The sequence below is a fragment of the Montipora capricornis genome, chromosome 5, assembly GCF_036669925.1.
Source record: "Montipora capricornis isolate CH-2021 chromosome 5, ASM3666992v2, whole genome shotgun sequence".
Taxonomy (NCBI): domain Eukaryota; kingdom Metazoa; phylum Cnidaria; class Anthozoa; order Scleractinia; family Acroporidae; genus Montipora; species Montipora capricornis.
Window position 1 is genome coordinate 25153284 of NC_090887.1, and position 25000 is coordinate 25178283.

General features: G+C 40.2%; 3 protein-coding genes across 3 annotated transcripts in view; 2 read left to right on the forward strand and 1 right to left on the reverse strand.

The window, feature by feature from the left end:
• Positions 1-17931, forward strand: part of LOC138050003 (T-complex protein 11-like protein 1) — an 18204-nt gene extending 273 nt beyond the window's left edge. The window contains exons 2-8 of the mRNA XM_068896498.1: positions 1310-1430; positions 2014-2234; positions 2469-2605; positions 2985-3190; positions 3616-3797; positions 6237-6403; positions 8153-17931. Of these exons, the coding sequence (XP_068752599.1) occupies positions 1310-1430; positions 2014-2234; positions 2469-2605; positions 2985-3190; positions 3616-3797; positions 6237-6403; positions 8153-8373 (1255 nt within the window). The 3' untranslated portion in view covers positions 8374-17931. The remainder of the gene's footprint in view (positions 1-1309; positions 1431-2013; positions 2235-2468; positions 2606-2984; positions 3191-3615; positions 3798-6236; positions 6404-8152) is intronic.
• On the reverse strand, positions 13512-14486 carry LOC138048563 (uncharacterized). The gene has a single exon (XM_068894740.1). The coding sequence runs from the start codon at positions 14484-14486 to the stop codon at positions 13512-13514; it is 975 nt and encodes a 324-aa protein (XP_068750841.1).
• A 3560-nt stretch (positions 17932-21491) lies between the features above and the next one.
• The window catches only part of LOC138050004 (calponin homology domain-containing protein DDB_G0272472-like), a 21217-nt gene continuing 17708 nt past the window's right edge, over positions 21492-25000 (forward strand). Inside the window, exons 1-4 of the mRNA XM_068896499.1 lie at positions 21492-21673; positions 22301-22582; positions 24005-24195; positions 24740-24949. Coding sequence (XP_068752600.1) covers positions 21599-21673; positions 22301-22582; positions 24005-24195; positions 24740-24949 — 758 coding nt within the window. The 5' untranslated portion in view covers positions 21492-21598. The remainder of the gene's footprint in view (positions 21674-22300; positions 22583-24004; positions 24196-24739; positions 24950-25000) is intronic.

A 25000-nucleotide genomic window follows, 5' to 3' on the forward strand; every position in this document is an offset into this window, starting at 1 on the left:
GGTATATTGACTGCGGTGGCAGCCTTTTGAGGTTGAATTTAAGTGGACGGGTATTCTGTAATCTAGCCATTTTAATTTTTCCGTGTTGATCTTCCTCAGAAGTTGGTCGAGATACGCGTAAATTTGCATATTCGGCTATTTTTCGTCCTGCTGAGACCAGCCTGTCGATAGAGGAAGCGATATGACACAAAAGAAGATTAAAATCTCAAGATACATTTGATCAGGACAGCGTAAAACAGACTAATTTTTTTTTATTTCATAGAGCGAAGATGTCGTTGACGTGACCAACTGTCATTAATGTTCCAACCAGAGCCTCATTGGCTGTTGAAACAAAGGGTACAATAACAAAAACAATGTATTCCCTATAAGCAAAGTTTTACTGTCGTCGGGTTTGGCTAAATGATGTGAAATTGATTAAATGGTCATAATGCTAACATGGGTGACAAATTACTCCTAAATTTTGGTGCAAAATTTCAGTGTTGATTTTACATGCGAAATTACAATGTTGCCATGGCAACTTTTCCTACAGTGCCAAAATGACTTCCTATGAATGTTATTTGTTAGTAGCTTATCAAATGGTATATTCGTAAAATTAGGGAATAATTTCTCTCGCATTTTGTCCAAAATCATTAATAATGTTCCGGAGCCTTTAGCATTTTGTCCAAAATAAATAATTTCCGAAGGCTTTAGGCTTCGGCTTCATTAAAAGAAGACGAGGCTCAGGAGACTTGAAACCTCTGAAGCCAGCATCTGAAAACAATCTCCATGTGCTTAGAGAACAAGCCAGATTTTCACAAAGAACCCTGCCACTTTTAAAAGCGTTTTAGGCATTTTGGATTCATATGTGACATGACCATTGGGTTTGGACTTCAAAAGCCTGTGGAGACGAGAGAAAGTTCCAGATTCATTGATGAAGTTTGATCTTGGATACCTACCCCTGGAGAGAAATGAAATTGCCACCAAGCTTCCAACAGCTTGCTCTTCACACCATTAAACAGTTCTTTCAAGATATTTCAAATTTGTTTTTGAACACTTTTGTGCCCAGTGATTGAATCAAGCTGATTTTTCAGATTAAATCGTCCTTGATCATGGAGTGATCACTGGCTTCAAAGGTTCTGAGTCTCCAGCCTTGTTCTCTTTTGATGACTGATAGGAGTAAATTTCAAAAACTAACCCAGAATGCCTCAAATTGACGCAAGGACACAAGGTGCGGTAAAAGTATGTTTATTTTATTTATTTTTGTTGCTGTGTTAAAACTAGGATTAGCTGATTTGTTTCAGCATTTCTTTCAATATTGTTCTTATTGCAGGCTTGAGAAAGTTGTAAGAGATGTTGTTCACAAGGCATTCTGGGATAAGCTTGAAGAAGAGTTAAACCACGAACCTCCAGTCTTCAGTCAGGCACTATCTCTGATGGAAGAAGTAAAAGAGGTATCCAAGACAATCCCTTTTTTTGCCAAGTAGGGCTCTGATGTTATTAGTGAACACATAAAAAGACATTTGTAGCATCTTTAGCCCATTCTCGATAACGGACAGTGAAGCAGCGTGGCGGGCCAAGACAACAAATTAGGTGGTGATTTTTGCCTGTAACAAGCTACTTTTGGCAGCCCTGTTATTATGTATATGTACATCTATTGTTTACTGATTTGAGCCTAAATCTATAACATGAAACCATCTGGGCCTTTCTCCAGAGTACATCACAGTAAATACCTCAATCACAGCATTTTTAGTATCTGATATGTATTGTGATAAACATTGTGAGGGAATGCATAGTGTTACATGTATGTGCATAAGCTATTGTGATTTGGTGAGGTAGATTGATGACAATCCCAGACAAAAAGGTTTGAAACATTTTCCATTTTTTGAACAAACAGGACGAGTGTTATTGTGTGACATAAAATAATAATATTGTTGTTTAGTTGGAACAAAGCTTGTGATCAACTTTGTGACACTTTCTGAAATTCTGTTTATATTAGTTTTTATATCACAAGATTAAATTACTGTTTTATTTCAGAATATGTTGTCATTACTACTTCCACGTCACAACTCTCTCAGAGCACAGATCAATGAAGTTTTAGATTTGGACCTTATAAAACAGCAAGCAAATCATGGTATTCTGGAAATATCAAGAATTGCACAGTTTGTAGTTGGTGTTTTAAGCAAGCTTTGTGCTCCAGCAAGGGATGAACAAGTCAAGAAAATTCTACAAAACCAGAATATTGTGGAGATTTTCAAGTAAGAGGTTGAATTCATTGTCTACTTCTTTGATTAATTTAACCCCCATAATAACACACACGAGTGTATCAGTGTGTATATTTCATTTACTTTAACAAGGCATGGCAAAACTTGGAGCATTAAAAGGCTCCTTACTTCTTCAAAGACATAAGTATTTTGCATCAGCACTCTTGAACTATAGAGAGATCTTTACCTCTTGATTATGAAATAATAATCTTCATGTTTGTATTTCAGAGAAGTGTTCAGTTTGATGGATACAATGAAAGTTGACATGGCAAATTTTCAACTTCAGACAATAAAACCACATCTATTACTGCAGTCTATCGAATATGAGAGGAACAAATTTAAAGAATATCTTCAATCTACTCCAGGTACATTCCAACAGAATGGAAAAGGTAGAAATATACTGTAAACTAACCATAGCAGCCAGTCATAGACAACATAACAAGGGTGATATTCTTTACAAAATGGAAGTTACAAATTTCAAGGCTTGGCTCTTTTGTTGTAGTTGTGAAACCCTTTCACTCTTACAAGGCAGTATTATTATTATTATCATCATCATCATCATCTTTGTCCTTTTTTATTGCAATGACTGAAAATATTGCCAAAAGTTGCGCATTATCCCAAGTATAATAAAGGAGATCATGGTAAATGGGATTCAATTGTTTGCATGTGGGGTGGAACACTTTTTTACCCTAAAGGTGACCTAGCCTTAGATGACTGTTCTTTATTTCCTCATGGATCCTGCAGCCGGCTTAATGTCAACCAAGGCGTGGCTAAGAAGAGGTGCCGAAGTAGCAACGGGTATAGGTTCCAGGTCAGCGGCAGATGTCTCAGAGGAGATATCCGACACGACAGACTTCAAACAGAAGCTACAAGATGCCAGTCTTACAGATATTTTAGCTCATGGTTACTTAGGAATAATCTTTGGTGAACCAGGCTGGCCATATCCAGAGGTATACTGATTGTTTTTCTTCATCCCTAACATTAAGTTGAAAACGATTTAAGTTAACCCCCCAAATCCCCTCACTTCACCGCGCAACAGGCGAACTGAAATCCAATTTTCCGTTCTTTCTATCTCGAAAGTACCTTTCTTACCCTTTGTTAAACAACTTCAATCAAATAAGAAATAGGATAGGTTTTTTTATGTACAGGGGGATACATTTTGAGTATGATTCCTTTTATTTTAAGCATTAGTATTTCCAAGAACTTTTTTGTTAACACAACCCTTTAAGAGAATTTCTCATTTTCAAAATGTCATTCAGTCTTACTTAAAGTTTTCACTTGCAAACGTTTGCATAGGTGATGTTAACCATTCAGTAGATTTAGAGATGTAGCCTTTAGAAGTGCAAATAGTCAAGACTTTTTATTTTTCCCGTAGACATTGATTATGGACGAGTTTCGATTAGCTGAGATGCGATGGAGTATTCGCCGCACTACCCTCATAGCCTCAGTGCTGCTTGTAACTTTAAATACGATAGGTCAACAACTAGCTTCAGATGCTGCATATCTAGCTGCACTGAAGGAAGTGCTTTATATTCTCTTGGATGGCGTTCCTGAAGGGTAAGACGCAATTAAGCATTACCTGTGAAATCTCTTGATAGTTGGGTTCCAGGGGAGCAGTGCTGACTCAGTAGTGAGAGCACTCGCCTTCCACCAATAGTAATGAGCAATCCGGCACTTTCAAATGCGCGCGCTCACGATGCAAAACTTGTCTTTTCATTGTTAACGCTAGCAAAATATCGGGACCTAAGCGATCTGTTAAGATCGCCGATCGTTTCACATGTACCTCCGCAAATGTCATTTATTGTATAACGTGTACGTTATGCAATAAATTATACATTGGTGAGACAGGTAGACGACTAGGTGATCGATGCCGCGAACACCTTCGCGATGTTGAGAAGAATGACAAGGATGCATCTAAGCCAGTCGCTCGCCATTTTAATCTGCCTAACCACTCCAAAAACACATGGCTATCTGCGGCCTTTCCCTACATCTAGGTACGACGGAAAGTCGCAAGAATCTGAAACAAAAATTCATCTTTCAAATCGGCACCCTTAATCCTCACGGTATTAACGAACGCTTTTCATTTAACTAATAAATTCCTATTTTTCACGTTGCCATGTTACCACCAATAGCGTAGCTCCTACTCTACTATAAAAACTACACGTAACCCATAATCCCATAATCCCTCGATTCCCTCGACTCGCTCTATTAACTCTGCTCTGACGAAGGGCTAACGCTCAAAACGTCAGCTTTTAGAATCTCTGTACGGTCCCCAATTTACATTATCAACTCCGTTGATAAAACCAAATTTTTGTATACTACTTCCCCACCGACGCAGCACCACAGTTTCTTTAGAAACTACCCCTTCATTCCTTCTTCCACCAATGTGGCCCGGGTTCGATTCCCAGACTCGGCGTTAAAAGTAATGTCGGTTGAGTTTGTCGATTCTCTACTCTTCTCCCGAAGTCTTTTTCCCGGATACTCCGGTTTCCCCCTCTCCTCAAAAATCAATGTTTGATTTGATTTGAGTGAAATATTTGATGTACAGTTTTCCCAATAAATTATTAGCGCCTCTGACTGTGCGGGTGTTCAAGGGACATTGTCAGGCTATTTTTAATGCGACATTAAAGTTCCAAGGGTCGATTTCGGGTTAGTTGATGCCGCGAAATGATACGCAAACCAATTCTTTTACAACGTTAAGCTATTTTTGGCGTCTGACAGCCAAGAAAAGTTGTTTGCGAACTTGAAAACATTTGGGTAACGTTTTCAAGTTTTGTTGTAACTTGCACTAAGTCGGTGAAAATTTGCTTTTGGCTAATCTCATGTTCTATGTTCACTTAAAATTGAGAAAAACAATGATGTCGAAACGATTTCAATGCGATGGAGCTGTGTCCAGAAATCGGTGCGAATGCTCTGACAGTGCCTCTTTAAATGGATTCAGTATATTTTTTTGGTTTTTCAACGGGTAACATATGTAGTTTAAGCTTGTGTAGCTCGCTTTCCTGCATAACTGGAAATTCCAGGCCGTGCTTTTTGGTACTCGCTCGTCCGAATTCCTGCATACCAGATTTGCCCTCCCTCTTCAAAAGACTGCTTGTTACAAATATTTGTCTGCACGTAGTATAGTTTTTTTTCCTTGAATGTAATACTCTGTTACGGTTGTGATGTTAGAGCAACCGATTTTTTTAAACTTGTCTTTTGACCCCACGCTGTCTTTTTACTTAGTCAAAATCTATCGAGGCACTTCCGGACCTTGGAACTGAAACTCCACAAACAGATTAAGGGCCCGTCTCTCGAAAGTCCCCAAACTTTTCGGGCCTTTTTCGGGTGTCAATATTCCCTCTATCTTAAGAAAGGAAATAGTTTAAGTCAACAAACTTCACTATCATTTTGCTTTTTGTGATCTTGAAAACATGTTAAAAGACCAGCTTATTTAAGCAAGCGGAAGGCAGTTTCGGGCCCGAAAATTGAAGTTATTCGGACTTCCAAGAAACGAACCCCAGAACCCCTAAATGACTCAAAGCGCTGTTATCCCATCCAAATTCCCTCGCGCCTCGGTTCGCGTTTTTTTTTTTTGTTAGGCAAAATTCTTTCGTTTCGGGTCAAATCCCTCGGCAGTTGTTATACTGGGCACCGTTTCTTGCACCTTATGCGGCTTGCTCTTTTTCATCACGAGGTCAAAGGAATATTTTTTGATTGGCTGATAACCATGTACGACATAAGTTGCAGCATTGCGAAAAGCGTAGCGGAAAGTGTAATAATAGTTACTTCGGTGTAACCACATTTTACTTCTCTCACCAATTGCGTTCCAAAAAAGAAAGGGTGTATCTTTTGTATATTAAGCTATGCAATTCTTCGTGCAACTCGTATCGGAACAAAATGGCGAAACAAACTCCAAGATTGACTTAGGCTTTAAATCATGATATTGCGAATTTTGGTGTGCCGTCATGGAAGTTTGGATGCTCACTAAAACGAGTAAAAATCTTTGTTTTAAAGGGATTTTTCTTCTAGTCTTCTTGGTGTGTACGAGCAAATGGTAAAAGAAACGGAAAAGCTCTTGGAAGAAAGAGGATTAAGTCAACTTACACCACAACAAAAAGAGACGCTGAAAGGACAAGTTGAAGGAATTTCATCCCCTGATAACACAGTTTACAAATTAATAAGTGAGTATTGAAATCACTGTGATGTCTTTACGAACGAAGGCCGATTCTGTGGATTTTGGCCCATGAGAGATTAAGGGTGCGTTCGATTGACCCTATTCCGGAATAAGAATACGTGGAGTGATGATTTAAAACTGTATGTTTGGCGTTTTGAAGCAACAAGAATTATAAAGATATGTTTGAAATAGCATTTTAGCGGGTGTTTGACAATTGTTCCTATTCCTATTCCGGAATACGGTCAATCGAACGCGCCCTAAATTTCAACAAAATGTTTACAGAGGATTGGAAAACCATGTATAGCACTTTGATTGACTGCGTCACTTTGCTTGAGGTAACAAATTTTATTATATCTCTCACATAGTACGCGCGTTGCGATTAACTAATTAGCGGGCCGTATTATACAGTACGGCCTGCTAAATTTGAAATTTAGATAAGACATTCTGCAGCAAGTTTTTCATGTCTTTTCTGTTACATAAGCTTGTAAAACTGTTTGAATCTTGCAAGGAACTATCTTAAAAGTCAAGAAGATTTATCCGCAGTTATGGCAGTTGAACTCTCCGCTTGACTTAAACTAGTTTCACAGGGGTATAATAAATATCTTACTAACCCCCCGTTTTCTCGGTCCGTGCTCTAAATTATGGACCCTTGTTTTCCCCCTTAGATTTATGGCCAGCGCGTTTCGCGCTTGCATGGGCCATGAATCTAAGGAAAAAAGCGTGGGCCGTAACTTACAGTACAGCCCGCGAACTCGGTTGGTAAGAGATTTGTGTTCAGTTTATGTAGTAAGCAACGAGGCATGAATCGCATATTTTAGGTTTCGAACAGGAATTCTTGACTAATGCCATTTTGTAAGTATTTGACGTTAAGCATCAATTTGAGAAAGAGCGAGATACGTTGCTTTGTATTTTAAAGCTTTTTACAAATGTTATTCATGAATTATCTTGGAAAAATGCGTGGTTACCCCCAATTTTCTTTTTGGATTTCAATGACACTTGTAAAGATCTACATTTCCTGCATAATCATAAACCGGGGCAAAAATACCTTTGAATTAGTAGGCACCGTCCTTAAAAGGTTTAAGGTAGCCGACATGACTTGCCAAGAGATTGATAACCAAGGCCGTTTTTTTGTACTAGACGATTCGTCTGGGACGAACTTGGGCAAACTTTTTTTCTGCGTCTGTTAATTTCGCCTGGCATAAAGACGGGGCACATGACGCTTGATTCGTCTCGACAAACCTTCCACTTTAGTACGTCTGCGTAGACGCAGTAAACTGGATAGCTCGCCCAGACGCGTTGTGCGTCTTGTGCCCGTCTTTATGCCAGACCAGACGAATTTAACAGACATATAAAAAATGTTTGCCCAAGTTCGTCCCAGACGGATTATGCGTCTTATATAGTTCGTCCCGTCTTTACACTAGACGCCGGTTGTGTCTCTAGTATAAAAACGGCACGTGTTTCGTACACTAAAAACCCCTGCTCTGCAGGCGAGGTGAAAGATCCTAGAATTTAAGGTCAATAAGAGTACAAGAACTGAAAAAAGGAGTAACTTATGAGTGCGGTTGGAAGCGTTTTCCTTCGTCAAACGCATTGAACAAAACAGTGAACATAGCCACAAGCTTTTCTCGTAACTTTCTCTCCAATACAAGTTTAACTTGTTTGTTCTTGAAAACGTGGTTGACGTAAAGCTATCGCAAGACTGTCATTTAACTATACTGAATAAACCATCTTGGCATTGAATTATTTTTTTTTGCAGCTGTTCGTACGTACGACTTCATGTTAACGAGAATAACGAGTCGACTACACCAGGAAAACGGACCGTATACACCCTCAGGCGTCGCGCAGGGGTTGACAAGTGTGAACACAGAGCTTTCAGAGGTCACAAACCGGTTTGCGCGCGTGGTCGGTCATAATATGGCGGTGTTTACACCCTTTTATGAGGACATTTTAGTTGAGATACAAAACTCATTAGAATGATACTCGGTTCTTTCAACTTTTGAAAGCCGTAATCACCATTTTCCGTGAGACGGATGTAATCGGCCACAACTTCCCTCCCCCACCCCCAGGTGTGATATAATTTGCTGAAACACGTTTTGGTTCACCGATTGGAATTCTGAAGTGAGTTATTTTCAATACACTACTTCTTCTAAAACTGGTAAAAAGTTTTTACACTGGCATTTGTGAAAGTCATGGAAAATTTAGATAGTACGGTGGCCCTCAACTGTCACGGCAAAATCATTTTGACCACGGCAATATCAATTTGATCACAACAATATCATTTTGACCACGGTAACATCACTTTGACCACAGCAGTATCAATTTGATCACGGCAAAATCATTTTCACCACGGCAATATCATTTTTATCACGTGACTCGATTGACGTCATGTTAGCTCGCAAGGTGCTGTGGGAGCCTATCCAACGTGGCGGTGAGTGGACGGTACTGTTAAAACTTTTTTGTGCAAATTGTGGGTTTACGCTCCCAGACGGAGCGAACTTCTGCGTCCAGTGTGGAAAAGGTATGTTTTCATTCACTTACAAGTGCACACAATGCACATTTGACTTTTTTTCCTGGCAAATTCTCAAACCAACGTGCGTGGATACACAAAGGAGTAGAGTGTTCAGCCAATAACGAATTTCTTGTTCATTTACAGCGCAAGGTGTTGGAAACCAAGAGATTTCATCAGATTCTGAGGCTGAATTGGAAGCAAGCTTCGATGAAGAGGAGGTTTTGAAGTAATACTTCAATGGTGGCTTTAAGAGCGGCTTCCTAAGTCACGTCGTAGACCTGTCGCTTTAATTACCAATAAATCCTTATGCAGTTTACAAATTTGTTCAAGGTATCACTGGTCTCACATGGCTGGTGATACTCAACGGTATCAACCCATCGGCTATGAAATTATAAAATGTTAACACAGCAACTGAAGATGTGGGATCGTTCTTCTGTAACCATGTTCCATTACTAAAAGCTGTTTGGTGAAATTCTTCACTATCAAATTTAAGAATGCCATGTCTACTTATGATTATGAAGATTCAGGTGCTGAAATACATGGAACGAAACAAGTTTTCTAGTTGAAGAATTGACTATGAATTTACTCTTGGTTTAATCATACTTCTCAAACAGTCAGAGAATGGACCTTAAGTAACAAAAATGCGAACGATACTTCAGAAACCATCAAGAACCAGTTTTACGGCTTTGCAAAAGCTTGGCCCTTACAATATGCTAGCATGAAGATGTGTCTAAATTCTTCACGAGGAAGGACGTGTTCTGTTGGAATAGTGATTTCCATCCAGCGGGCGCCAACATAGGAAAAGCATATAGTGTGATCAGGAATTCGGATTGTACCCTCATGATCGAACTTGACCGTGATCTTTACTTTTTGGCCATTTATTTCCCTGTGTCGCTGACCAGTCACCCAGCCTATTACCCCTGAAGCTGTAAGGTCAGGTGAGTGAAGCATTTTTCCAGAAAAGGTCTCTGCCGTGTCCTGGGGCTGGCTATCTTCATCGTAATTCCAGGCCACAGGGGCAGAGTAGCTTATGATGTTGTCATCCTCTAAGCTGAGAAGAAAATCTTGGAATTGGTTGATAATCGTCTCTTAAACGAGTCGTTTTGACCAACCTTCTAGAGAGTACTGAGAGTGAAGTACTCCTGTTAGATAGTTGGCATTAACATCATCAATAAGACCCTTCACAAACAATGTTTTGCAGGCTGCTGGACTGTGGGAAAGGATACTTGCAAGTCTATAAAGACTCATTCCTTCCTTGAACTCTTCCAGACAAAGAACTATTTTATTCCAATGGCTAACCACGATTGACCCAAGGATGTCATTGGTACGTTCTTCACTGATGATACCGGTGTAACCATGCTCTCTTATGTAGTCACGGTGTTTAGTGACATCTTGTTTAATGGTAACCTGCGATCAGGCCCATGTTTAGCTTCGCCCATATGTTCTCTTATGTCGTCGTTCGCTAAAATTGGGCCTGACCAAAAGTCTCTCAAGAATTCCGGACGGTCGGCCAAATTTTGGCCGACCAAACTCGTGATCTGATTGGCTGTTGAAACGCCGGAAGTGAAAATGCCATCGTGATTGCGCGGAGCTCTCGCGAAGTCCTCGAGACTAATCCGCCATAATTGTACGAAAAAATTTGCTCCCTTTTGTTCTTACAATGCCGTGGACGGTGCAACTTGATTTTATTTGTATAAATGGAGATATGCCATCTGAAACATCTCATAACTTGTCCAGAATCGGGTTTGAATCTCTGGAACGAGTGAAATTAGCGATTCCGTTGTCGAGCTCTGTGGCCATGGGGTTGAAAGTACTTTGGCACAAACTTCCCTGATGTTTTGAAAGCTAAATAGCTGGTTCTCAGTTTCAAATGGCAATGAAAGCCGATGCATATTGGTTTCCTGGATGAGACAAGGGACATATATATCAACAGGAGGAGATGCTGATAAAATCGCAAGTTACACGAATGCATGTTTTGAATATCTGTGTATCAAACGGCGCGCTTTATTTATTTACTGTACATGACACGGTTTGTTTGCACACTTCATAATATTTCCAGTTGATTTAACTTTAAACTCGCACTCCAGAAACTAAAATGGCATGTTTCCAGAGAGATCAATTGTACAACAATAAAATAAACTTTGCGAGTCCATCTTACTGTCCGTACTCCATCAAAAAATTAACAGCCAAACTTATCATGATTTTACTGCGCGCAATTCTAGAAATACACTGCAACTGAAGATATTACCCGAAAAAATCACCAAAGAAACCTTCATGGGCAAACACGTTAAAGGAATAATGTATTTCTCTTTTTTTTTCTTTAAAAATCTATTGCCAAACCGTCCAACGACAAAATGCTAGGTTATCTCAATTACAAATTAAGATGTCAAGCTTAAAAGATTGCATATTCAGTGAAGTTCGGAGGGAGAATTACACCGGCCTTTGCCGCAATATAGTCGTCGAAAACATTCCCCATGCTTTAAATGTGTTTTTCTCAAATTAAAGCCAACGGTAACTTTCGAATTCGTTTACAATATTCCTCCCACGGTAATTAACTCTGGTCAAAACAAAATTGCGTGAATCTGCCGTCCACGCGTGTATTGGTGTAATGGAAGTAAATTTGATTGGCCGATGAAGGACATGTCAATCAATCAAAAAAAGTAGGCGGAAGGAATTTCGAAGAGGAATTTGGTCAGGCTCTATTTTTCGTTTCGCCAACTCCACAACACGCGAAACTAAAATAGAGCCTGATCGCAGGTTAGTTTAATGGTATCAAGTATTTGTCTTTCTTCCCCTGTAAGATGTTTGTCTGGAGAAAGATCCCTTACGTCCATGTTCAAGTTTATCAATGTATCGAATACCACAGGGCTAAGGAAGTTGGGAGGTGGCCCATTTTGGGGCGAAGCTTGCGGCGACTATTTCACCCGCTGTTTTGAAGGTTTCATTTCGAACGTAGAGGGTGGAATCAACAGGGGCTCCTCCAGGAAACAAGGTCTTCCCTATATCTGAGATGTCTGCAAAAGGTTCTCTTACCAGTGCACCACTATCAATTCCTTCCTTTCCAAGACAGGAGACGTCCTCTTTCTCTTCCGTTGCCACAAGGCAATAAATCGCTGGACTAGCACTCCCCTCCTCACCACAAGGAAAAAACCGCTCTGTAGAAATGGCATGCTGCTCAAGGTCTTGGATAACTGATGTATGGTCACTGAAAATTACTGATTTGTCCAAAGTCTCTTTTCCTGAAACTGCTTCATGGTTTCCCTGTGTAACAATATCAAGACCATCATCAAGACTAGCTTAGAGTGCTTGCGCTATTTGGAAGTCATCTTCTTTTTGATGTTTAACCGGCTCCAAGTGTTTCTCTTCCATGTTCACATCTGATTCCCCATCCTTATTTGGTTTTGGTGGATCATCAGGTCTATAACAGACATCAGGAAGGTCACAGCTCATGTCCCACAACTGCTCTTCAGACTCTTGAACATCAGCAGTTACTTCCTTCCTTCTTCTGACATTTTAAAATCAGTAAGAGTGCAGGGGAACAACGTGATCCATGTAAAATCCTTCCCAAGCTCTTCTTGATAGCGCTCTAAAGTAAAAAAAACCTCCTTATTCGAACCAGGCCCCATTGTAGGGGTCACCCAGACGGCGCGCTATCAGGGGCCCTTTGGGAGTGAGAGAAGGGCGTAAGGTCGGCTGAGACATTCACCTGTTAAAACACATGTTCTAGTACAATCATTTTGTAATGTCCTGTCCCGTTTTGAGGTCTTTTAATTTTTGAGCTGTGATCATAACTTTAGTTCGAAGATAACAAAACCACTGTTGAGTAAAACTCATTCGTTTCTTCTTACAGTTAAATAGTCTGTTGTGAACGGGTCTCGCGACAAATAATCGCACGCTTGATGTAATTTTAAGGTTATTTATTCTCCCACGGTTCTGGCTTGACACGTTGTCTCTGAAAACTCTCCTCTCATACAGTGTACAAAAAGGGTCTAAAGTTCACCGAGATTATATTTCCAATAGCTTACATTTCAAGTCTTGGGGTTCGGCAGTTCGGTTTTCAAAATCACGCAGTGTAACGCTAACGTCCGAGACATTCTCCCCCAATTTGGCGCTTATGAAGACTAAGTTGGAACTCTGGAGCTCGAGCATCCAATCTTGCAGTCCTCTCTTGGGTGTTTCTGTCACAGGACAGCGCAAGTGGATAGAGATGTTGAAGTGGTCGTTCCAGAAAGGATTTTCCAGCTCTCAGTCGCGCTGCTCTCACTATCCCTCACAACCACAGCACCTCTTTACACCATCGCAGGTACTTGGCTCGTTTCCTGAGGCTGTCATCCTCTATGCTACTCGGGTCTTCCTCTGGAACTTGATTTGGTTGGCCGAAGAGCATAACGCTTGGGGTCGGCATTTGGACGTTGTCCTCCACATAATCGAGGGGCCTGTCATTAGTAATTCTCTCCACATCTGAGATGACCTCTTCAAGTTCGTGCCATCTGAGGTTCCCATTACCTATGGACTTGTACAGACTCGGCTTCACTACACCGATCAGTCTCTCAAATTGCACCCCCCCCCCCCCCCCTCCCCCTCCTCTTCCCAGCATGGGGCTCGGCTAAAGTTGAACTGCCAAGTTATTTCTTGTCTGGCGAGGAAGTCGTTCAACCTTTCGTCTTTCACAACGTTCCTCTTCCACTTCGCTGCTGCCACTGTCTGAAAAGATCTTCTTGGGGCGCCCTCTTCTTGCTATAAATCGTTTTAAGCTGCTTAGGAATTCGTCAGTGCTCTGGCTCGGTAACAGGTCCAGGTAGACCTCTCGGGTGAGACTACAGGCATAAAGAAGGATGTAAGCCTCCATTTCCTTTTTGGTCTTGCTGAGGTATTTAATTGGTCCAGCAAAATCCACTCCATTGCACTTGAATGGTACTGATCCAGCTGTTCTTTCCTTCGGCAAGGTGCCTGTTGGTGGATTTGGGAGTGCCGCCACTTGAAACCATTTGCAGCCATGACAGCTCCTAATCACTTGCTTTGTCAAACATCGTAACCGTGGCACCCAATACTTCTCTCGAACCTTCGCCATTGTCATGCCGACTCCTCCGCGCAAGGTTTGGGTGTGCACGTGCATGACCAGCTTCTTGGTGAACAGGGCACTTACGGGTAAGTAGATGGGATAATCTCCTTGAATGCGGCCCCTGCATTCATATAAACCGTCTTCGTTCTTCTGAAGGTTTAATGGTAACTGATCTTCTTCAAAACTGGCTGTATTCAGGCATCTGACTTGACTGTCTCGCACCAAGAACTCTATCTGACGGTTTGTTTCCGCAGTGTAGAGAGGACCGCTGATCTTTTGCTGACGTTTCAACTTGCAGTTTTGGATAAACCGTCTTATCCACGAACAAATTCGAACTGCGAGAACTTCCTTGATTACTTTTGCCTCAGCTTGAGTTTCATTGCTTGGGCTAGTAACGATGTCGGACGGCCAATTCTCTGGGTGTGGTAACCAGGACGGTCCTTGAAACCACAGATTCACACATTCTCCTGCTTTTCCTCCTCGTCTGCCCAGATCGGCAGGGTTTTCCTTTGAACCCATGTGGCGCCATTGAATGTACTTCTTGGATTTTTCGGACTCAGATTACTGACGAATTGCTTGTACTCCCCACCACCCTCATTGAGGGGTTGCGCCTTCTGGTAGGCTCTTGCAGAAGCATCATAAACAATGCGGGTTTTTGTGCTCTCCGCCGTCTCTCGCACCACTGGTTTGTGTGAGACGTAGAATTCCTTGCCTTCTGGTTCGCCTTCGGCACGCTCGACTATTCCTTGGGCTAGTTGATCTCGGATGATTTCATCCCTGGTTGCTTCTCCAGTTTCTTTACGTGGTTCACCAGGCGTTTCAGACTTCCTGGCTTATTGTTGGGAAGAGGTGGATGGTTGCCCTTCCAGAGTAAGCCACTCTCGTACCATCCTTCTGGGTCCCTTAGGAGTTGCTCCTTAAACTCTTCGTAAACGAGGTCTTGATCGCCAACCAAATGGTCTTGTAATCCGAGAACGTCAAGTCTGCTGAGGTTCTGTGTTAGGAACATGTTGGTGAGATTTGGTTTACTTCCGGGTGACAAGATAGTCCACCCAAAGCGCGTCCATTCTGCGATGGGTTCTCCGGGTCTGCCAATTTTGGGAATGGTCTCGGTTTTGACTAGCGCGTACTCGCTGGCACCAAGGATAAGGTGAACTGGTAAATCCTTTTTCGTATCGTCCTGGCAGGTTCGCCACTTTTGTCGGCAACGGATCTCGCGACAATTAATGACACGCTTGATGTAATTTTAAAGTTATTTATTCTCTCACGGTTCTGGCTTGACGCGTTGTCTCTGAAAACAGTACACACAAAGGGTCTAAAGCTCACCGATATTATATTTCCAATAGCTTACATTTCTGCAGATCGGATTTCAAAAACAAGCAATGTAACACTAACGTCCGGGACAAGTCCGCAAAAAACCAACTACAAATTGCTCCGACGGAAGTTTACCTGAATGTAACGCATGTCTTGCAAACGTTTATTCCACTCACTAAGGAAGGACTGAACGTGTTGTTTCCGCTTCATAATTCCTCTTCGTTTCAGTCTAAGCTGATACCAGGTCAAAAATTTTTTTGCTTTACTTGTGCACCAAAATGTAACGCAAAAGCCGCGAGTTAAAGGGGCTAGGTCACTCTATTTTAGGTAATTTTGTTTTATTTTGTTAATTATTAGCTCTAAACGTCAAATTGGCAAAGCAAGAGTCTTTCATTTGCAAAATCACCGCCACATAACAACTGAGAATGATTTTCCAGCTTTGTAGATGACATTTTGATATATATTGATATAAATTTGAAAAAAGGTGGGCCAACGTTTTTCAAATTTACCCATATTCAATCCACTTCAATCCTCTCCAGTTTTGTCCATCCATGTCCCTTCTTGGCTTCCCTGTGTTTTGTTAGAGTTCTTCTATAGTTTTGGGCAGTTATTTTGATTTTTTAGTTAATTCTATGATCATTCGATCAGTGCTGAAATTGCCTAAACTTGCGTGACCTAGCCCCTTTAACAGTAAAAGACAAGCCAAAAGACAGATGAAGGAAAAAAAGTTTTTGTATACAACTCTGAATTTTGAATTCTCAGCGGACTATTAATGACATTCTATCGTAAAAACATTAAACCTTCTGCAGTCTCTGACTTCTATGAATCAAGGGGAAGTTCTGTCAAAAGGAAGAAATTGATCACGTGCTAGGCAACCACAAAGATGCACGTGATCACCTTGTGTCAAATTTCTTGTTTACATTCAATGAGCTACAGGGAAGATTGTTAAATCGTTCGTCGCTTTCAGAGTTAAACAATGTACTTAGCCAAGAAACGTCCGTCTTTCGTTTTTTAATTTTGTTGTAATATTTAACTAAACATTTACATTTTATCTGTCGGGTCAGGAAGCTTTCTTTGCCGGGTTATTGACCCGAGACCCGACTCTTATCTGGAACACTGCAATGTGGCTTGATGTCCATCTAGCCTTTCGCACAAGAAAATCCCAGAAGCCTTAAGCCTACATATTTCAATTTCTAGGTTAATACTACGGCAAGTTTCCGTTTTCCCAAGATATTATTGTAATATTGGCTACTTTTGACTTGTTTTTATTTCAGAATAGTGAACTCGGAATGTGACCTGAAAATATTCCTAACATTTTCTGTATATCAGTGACAGCAACGATAAGGGAATGAGGGAGCACAACTGTCAATCAACGGCCACGCTTTGTGTTGATTACTAACTGAGTACATCAACCTACTGGTTTCTTGGAATTTTCCGTCATAAGCCTACGACTGCAATATTCCTGTTCATCATACTATAGCTAAAATTGGGTCTCCAACACAAACAATTAAAACTTATAAAATAAGAGAGAATTACGCAGATTTAGTTCGAATCATAACATTTTTCCGACTGCAATTCATTTTCTCATTAATAATGCTGTAGGCAGGAGAAATAGTTCTGTTGTATGATGTGCACTTGTAAGTGAATGAAAACATACCTTTTCCACACTGGACGCAGGAGTTCGCTCCGTCTGGGAGCGTAAATCCACAATTTGCACAAAACATTTTTTAAACAGTACCGTCGACTTACCGCCTTGTTGGATAGGCTCCCACAGCACGTCGCGAGCTTACATGACGTCGGTCGAGTCACGTGATAAAATGATGGCGAAAATGATTTTGCCGTGATGAAAATGAGTTTGTCGTGACAGTTGTGGGCCACCGTAAAAATAGGGTCACTGATTGAGACAAAAGTTATGGATAACCCTTATGACAAAATTTCAAAGCCAAAAACTTTCAGTTTGTTGACCCTTCAAGTTGTGTAAGGTTATTGACCTCTTTCTTAATGACGGCCAAATAAAACATTCTCTTTTAAAATGCTAATAAACCTTTGTAGCCTCGCTACGACGAGCAAATGTAAAAAAAAAAGTTTTTTTCAAAATGAGGGCAGTAGGTCTAATTAACATAAAGACATTCAAGAGAATGTAAAAGTGGTCGCCATTTATGAAAGTGGTCAGTCTCTTCGCATGTGAGACAATTACCAGTGGTAAAGTAAGAATGACAAAACCATTTTACTGATTTTTATCATCTAAAAGCTGCATGGAAGGGTAATTTTATTAGACGTTAAGATGTAATGCCTTAAAAAGGAAGGGTCCTAATTAATTTTTCCGCGATCTGACCGAAGACCAGTAAGTAAAGCGAGCATTTTTGTTTCAGATTTGGCGTGTGTCCGTGTTTTTGACCTTTTGGAGGGAATTAATTGCGTCGGATTATTCACGTGTTTGTAGTCTATAGGATTAAAGATGATGTCTAGTGAAATCTGTTCGGGCTGAGTGTTGTCTAATCAGCTTTCGTGTTTTATATTATTATTATTATATCGGAGGGTACTCAACATGATTTTCAAGGGGAAGCGTTTTGATGAGTAGTTTCCTTTTAAATGAGATTGTAATATATGATCAAGAATAAAGGATATTAAACTTGGTTTGTAAAGCTTATAGCAATGCTTTAGTTGTCATTATGTATTCGTCTTGCAATAAAACTGTAATTTGTTAAAATCACCACAAACCTCTTGGAAACTTATTTTTTGAACAATAAAAGCAGTCCTCTATTAGTTGTAACTGTACGCCGTTCACGGGGGTACTTTGAAATGCAAGACTATGATAAACTGCTCTTCTTATTTGATGTACTTTAGTATCTCATTTGCTCCTATACCTTATTGGTACACTATGTAACTTCCTCATGGCCTTGAAGCGTTTAACCCTGGTTCACAGCTGAATTTTTTTAGTTTGAAATTTCCTTATTTGGATGTAACGTAGCTCGTGCATTTTCCCGTCGATCTAATCTTTGTCCATATTCGGGCATAAAATTGGTGTCCTAAAATCCCTAGTAAAGTTATCTCTCTGTTTTAGTACTAAAACAACTATTCACCTCAGTGTCGTTGTCTAGTGCGGATGTCATCCACCACTAGCCACCTCCACTTCGGTGAATAGTTGTTAATTTATGTGATTTGTTTCGCCACTTCCCCCAATGAGCAGAGCAAGTAAGAGCGGTAAGATAAACGTGATTACCATTTGACAACAGGAATCTACCTTAGCAATCAGAGCAAAGACTGTTGTGAATGCTGTAGCTGAATATAGCCGCTTACAAACGATTGTTGTGGTAGTGCACTTTATAAATGCACTACACACTATGTCACCGGGTTTGTAAGAGTGAGTCAGTGATTGTAAGTTCGTGGTGGTAAATGGGCCCGTAGCGCGTGCATAACTCACGAACATAAACAGGTCTGCCGCAAGCGAGCTGGAGTTTCAACAAAATGAGCTCCGAAATCGGCATGAATTTGTGACGCTGATGAATAATAAAGCAGCTGCTATTTCCAAAACGATGGAATTACCTGGTGATAAATAACCTCGTCTAGGAGAGTGAATTTTTGACTTTGCGGAAACAATGGTCAACCTCAAGAGATGGGCTATTGTGATCTTTGTGTTGAATTCGCACATGTCTTGTCAATCTTTATAACACTTGAAAGAAAAAAAAACAAACTAACAAAAACAAAAACTCGGTGTTTTGCCATCATTGCGACACAGATGTATCCTTTGTTTCGCGAGTAAACATGCAAGGTAACTTGATCACGGCGCCCACTGAATTCGATGTCACTTTCGATTTTACGATTTACTTGTGCAGCCGAAATTACAATAGAAAAATTGAACGTAGCAAAAATTGCCCATCCCAAAATGTTTTTCGCTCATGGTAACATTTTATATTCTCGGTTCAACTTTTAAGTTGTTTTCTTGTCGCACATTTTGTTGCTCATGGCAAAGTATTTTATTCTTGATCGACACTTCCTGAAAACTTTTTCTCTTCCTAAAAACTGTATCAATATTTATTTACTTTTGCATCAATATTTGTTTTGCATAAAGCAGGCTAACAAAATCTGGACCTCGCTTAGTTCGCATTTTTGAGCGTTAAAATATAATTTTCGGTCCTGTGTTTCTGATCGCAATTCCTGTATTTTGAGGTCACCCATCCAAATACGAACCCCGCCCGACAGGACTTCACTTCATTGAACGCTATCAGACGCTCAGAGTGCGCGCTCAAACTTGTGGTGAAAAAAAAGTTGAAAATGATCAACATGTCAGCCTCGAACCAATGTTTCTCGATTCCCTTTTCTTTTCTTCAATCTTTCTGGGATTTAGTATTTTACTACTAAGCACATGTCTTCTCAGGACGCCATTTACCTAACACATATACCATGGCACTGTAATGATATACAGTACCAAAACAATATCGTGTACTATTAGAGCTACATATTACGCCAAGATAACTTGAATCTCCTAGAAGACAAAACGCAGCTCAGTTGACAATTATACAGCGCTGTGTTACTGCACTACCACACGTACGCAATGCGTGGCTATTTTTTTTTCTTCCGGATTCCGAATAGTGGTTCCCGCATTTCGGATTCCAGACTCACGGGTTCCACCGAAATGGATCCTGGATTGCCGATTCCTTCACATCAGGCGATCATTAGCAACGAGCCAGCTTCAGTTACTAGACGAATCTTCGTTGCCCAATCTCGTCCCCTGAGGCCGCTTTTCTTTTGAGCACCACGAACACGGACTCTGGCCACTTCCAATTTTTGCGCAGTCGTAGTGAAGGTCCATTTTTGTAACCGTTGACAACCGCCGTTGTTTCAAATTTCTGAGCGTGCGTAGACGAGACGGAGGTCCGTGATTTTGCGAACTTCCTGCGTTGGAAGTTGCCAGAGTCCGTGTTCTTGGTGCTGACCAAAAGAAAGCGGACTCTGGAGACGAGATTGTTCGTTGCCGTATCCATTTAAGGCCCACCTTCAATCGACAAGCTTTTCGACCGTTTGCTTTTATATTGAAAAATTCCTATTGCTTATCACAGTGGTCTGATTGTGGGACTGATGAATTTCAGCTTTTAATGGGGTATATTACTCCACGGCACAATGCCTGTTGGGTCAACGCGGGCCTTTAAAAACGCCTTATCGAAATATTTAAATTCAGCTTAGAGAGAGGTTTAGAGGACAAAGACAAAGGAAAGTGGATGATTTGTAAATCTTTTTCACATTCATTCCAACGTGTTTTTGTTTTTGTCCTCTCTGCCTCACTATCAAGCTCAATATTTGATATTTCGAAAATGGTCTATTAATTTTTTGAACCGAAAAAATAAAAAATCAACCGGAACTGAACTGTCCAATGGAATCGTAGTTTCCCTCCTAAGAGTGATACACTCCCTTTTTTTTTTCGTAAGAACCTTATTTTATTAGAATGTTGAGGCTGAGATTAATCAAAATTTTAAGAACGTATCAAGAACATTCCTCAGGCTGAAAGTCGATCAAGAACGTTTCTATTTTGCTCCTTTGTATTTTAAATGAAAGCATTAAATAAATGTAAGTAAATGATGAACCCAAATACTTAACGGCGTGTTTTGTATAACATAACAACGGTTTTCTTAGGGTGCGTTCGATTGACCCTATTCCGGAATAAGAATACGTGGAGTGATGATTAAAACGGTATGTTTGGCGCGTTTCGAAGCAGCAAGGATAATAAAAATATGTTTAAAATAGCATTTTAGCGGATGTTTGACAATTTTAATATGAATCTCCGTAAAAACGAAGGATTTCTAACTTATATTCCATGTATTCTTATTCCGGAATACGATCAATCGAACGCAACACCATCAAAGTCATCAGGTGCGGGCTTAAAAGTTGACGATGGGAGAGTGAAACAGGAAAATTTGGTTTTATCAAACGTGTTGATAAAGGTCGAATTACCACCGTAAACGATTTGGAAAGCTGACGTTTCGAGCCTTAGCCTCGCTCTGACGAAGGGCTAACGCTGGTAATTCGACCTTTATCAACACGTTTGATAAAACCAAATTTCGACTTATAAGGAGTTAGAAAGGTAATTTTTTTCAGTAAGAGTGAACGAAAACTTGCTTTTCGATTGACAGTACCCTACGGTGGGGGAAAACAGACGTCATAGAGAACCAGCTGGGTCTTTGTTGAAATTACCATATTGGCATGGGAACCCCCAACTATTTGAGGTGGTTGTAGTCGAAAAGGGATCAAAGATGGCGTGATGCACGCCGGTCTGCAACGATGTTGATCAAATTCAGACCCTTATTTAAAGGCTCATCTCGATGTTTTCGCCTCTAGCCCGTGGTGTAGCTAGTTGGGAAGGTGATGTGGAGTGTGAAGATTATTTCGACCAAAAGGTAAGGAGCAGACTGCTCTTTTTCTTTCGCTACCATAGTTGATTGTTTTTGTTTGAATCCAAATGCAAGTCTTTTCGCCTCTCTCTGTTTTGAACGCTGCTCACAATAAATCCAAAAAAATTTCCTTCGTATAGTTATCGAGATTTCCTACAAAGTAAAATTCTAAACTATCATGTCAGCTTCTCTCACTTGCTTATCATCTGCAGAGAATGTAAGACATGATTGAGAGCACACATGATTGAGAGCACACATTGCACGACGATGTACTTTACATTTTGAAACACCGTTCATTATTATTGCAACATTTACGGACACCAGAACCTGCCTTGTTCGACTTTACTGGATGTGGTTTCATTGCACATTCATTGACATTGCACCATCGTCAGGACTTACACAGTTCAATGATGTTTTAATTGTAATGTGCATGTATTATTGTGAATTGTAGGAGTGTTGTAATTTTTATATTAAGTCTCACTTCTAGGAGTCATTGGGTCAACCCATTCACCCCAACGCGGTCCCCATTTACAAGTGGAATTGTCTGTCAGTCTCGCTCTCAGGAGGGAAAGAATTAAAGCAATATAATAGTAAATTCATATTATTTTCCATTGATTCTTTGTGTTTCTCCAGTTCCCCATAGCACCTCTGCTTCCTCAGTCGATCAACCAAACATATTTTCGCTCCAAGTCAGCCAAGTCAAGTAGCAGTTATGTTTTGGATGATGGACAGCTATTTCTTCCAAGAACATTTGTCACCCGAAAGGGTGCCATTCTTCTTTTTACTCCAAGTGATGATCTCTGTAACCATGGAAATGGGGAGAGCCACCTTAAAAAACAAGATGTATATGAAGCAGGCCTTAAACTTAGAACTTTGGGAAATTTGACAAATTCTGTTCTTGAATTTGGTAAAGAGGTGAGTCTTTCATTTTCAATTGTAAAAACAAGCCTAATCCACCAGTGTGAGCCGGTTTTAATAATTCCCAGATTTCATGTGGAATGTGGGCAATATAACAAAAATTCACAATGGCCAATGGCCATGTTAGTTGTTTGATAATTGGGAGGAGGGAGGGAAGGAGGTTACTGAAAATAGAAGATCATTGAGATCTCATTTAACCCCAAATCAGACACAACACGGTGCTTTATGTTGCTTTTTGCAACTACCTAAATGCTTGAATTAGTACCAGAGGCGCTTATTTAATTTTCAAAGGTGAGAAGGGGGTGTTTATTTGAAGGGCCAAAGGTGGGCACGTAAATCGTTTTTCAGTGGTGAGCCTCAATATACACGTAACTCATATATACATATACACTCATATACATGTAAGTCTTTATTTGAATTGAATCCGATATGCAACATGGTAATAAAATAAAACTGTAATATGGTTCATAGAACGTCTCTGCTGAATGTACTGTTACATGTCATTCATCAAAAGTGCCATGTACGTAAATCCTGTGACATTCAGTACCATACATGTATTCGTTTTCTGTTGGGAAGATTGGGGGGAGCACTTATTGGAAGGGGAGTGCTTATTTAATATTTTCCTTTAGGAGGGGTGCTTTTTTGAAGTGGAACAATAATTTGAAGCTGGGTGCTAATTCTAGCATTTACAGTATTTTAGGTTGAATCTTAAGGGCCTACTGACATGTTTTTTTGGTGTGTGTTGCTAAGGATGTAGTGGTTAAGTAATTTGAGAGAATTTGGCATCATTTTGGTCAGTTTCCAACTTTTGCAGGCCAATAACCCTAAATATGATGTCATCATGTCATGCCCATGGTCACGTGACCAATAAAAGAAAAATCTAATTTATGTCTACGTACTACACAATTTGGGTATTTAATCAGTGGTTTGATAATTTGTATTCGTTTTTGCATCCAGCCAAGCATGCTTTTCTTTTTAGTTTGAGAAATGTTCTTTTTAAAAAGATAAATGATACTGAAATACCCATAACATTTTGAAAACAGATGGTTGGAAAAAATCAATGCTTAGCTATATTCTGTATTTGGGGATGAAACATGCCATATAAAAAAATTAATTCAATTTAAAGACCGCCGGAAATTTAGCTTAGTCTCAAACTGGAAGTCAGTTCGGTTACGCATGCGCAGTTGATCTGAGAACGAGCGCGAGGAAGGGCGAGGAAAAACCTTAGATGCAAACAACAGTTTGTGCGGTGATTTTTGCTTGTGAGTGGGTTTTCTGGTCAGCTCACGACATGATGACGTCTAGTCACCGGAAGTAACATTTCAATTCCTTAGCAATGCGCAAAAAATCCATCTGTGGGCCCTTATTGTAGCTTATTTATTGGATCACTGTTTTTATCTGATGTCCTTGTTTTGGTAGGATAAGGAGGCTTGTGAAGGCATTCCTGACAGTCAAAAACAAACTCAGAGAAAGGAAAATCAAGAGAAGGGGAACAGAAAATCATTTTTAAGATTTCTTCATTACCTTGACTCAGATAACTTAACAGCTGATAAACATGTTCAGCCTGGAGCTAATCCTGAGTATTATCTGGAGGAACTGAAAAAATCAAGGTAAATAAATACAAAAGTTTGTCAGATCACCACTGGATCTTGTAGTGTCGGCATGAGAACTTGTTGTGATTTACACTGTCATCCTCAATTATTTTTGCCAGTAATTTGTAACAGTCTTTTGATAACTTATCTGTCATTTATTATTTAGATTGTGATCATGCATTGAAGTAATAACTATTTCTAATATGAAAGAAAGGCACTCTAGATGGATGCTTGCAAGATGTTTATCTCAAGCTTAAGGACATATTGATATTTTTTTCTAGGAGAGGGCATAAGTAGCAGAATTAAAGAAGCATTATTCTCTATCCTTATTTGTTTTGGCAATAATGTTATTGATGACCTGCACGTAAAGGTCATCATGGGAGGTAGGGAGGTTGTTATATTTTTGAGGCCTCCCTGGCAATCTGTGCTAGTCTCATTTTCTGTTTGTACAAGGAAGAAAGACATGAAGCTCTGGCTGTTAATGCAGCAAGGTTGGCTTTTATTCACATGGCATTTGTTAGTGTTGTTGATACTAGGTGCCACCTTTGTTTTCAATTTTCAGTGGACACAATGCATATCCAAGATTCAGATCACTTACTCAGTCAATCAAAATGTCACATGCCACCAACACCTATTCACAATTCCTGGATGATGATGATGATGAGATTACTAGTATAATCGAAGATTACATGAAGTACAACAAGCCAGAGTGTCGCCAGGATAAGCAGCATTTGGATCATGGAGTTGTTTCAACTGACCATATTCCAGAAAGGTCAGTTGAAAATTTGCTTTTAACTTAAGGAGTTCTGACCCAGATTGCTTG

Excerpts from the sequence above, each read along its gene's own strand:
- LOC138048563 (XM_068894740.1), bottom strand. The coding sequence starts at position 14,486 with ATGGGTTCAAAGGAAAACCCTGCCGATCTGGGCAGACGAGGAGGAAAA.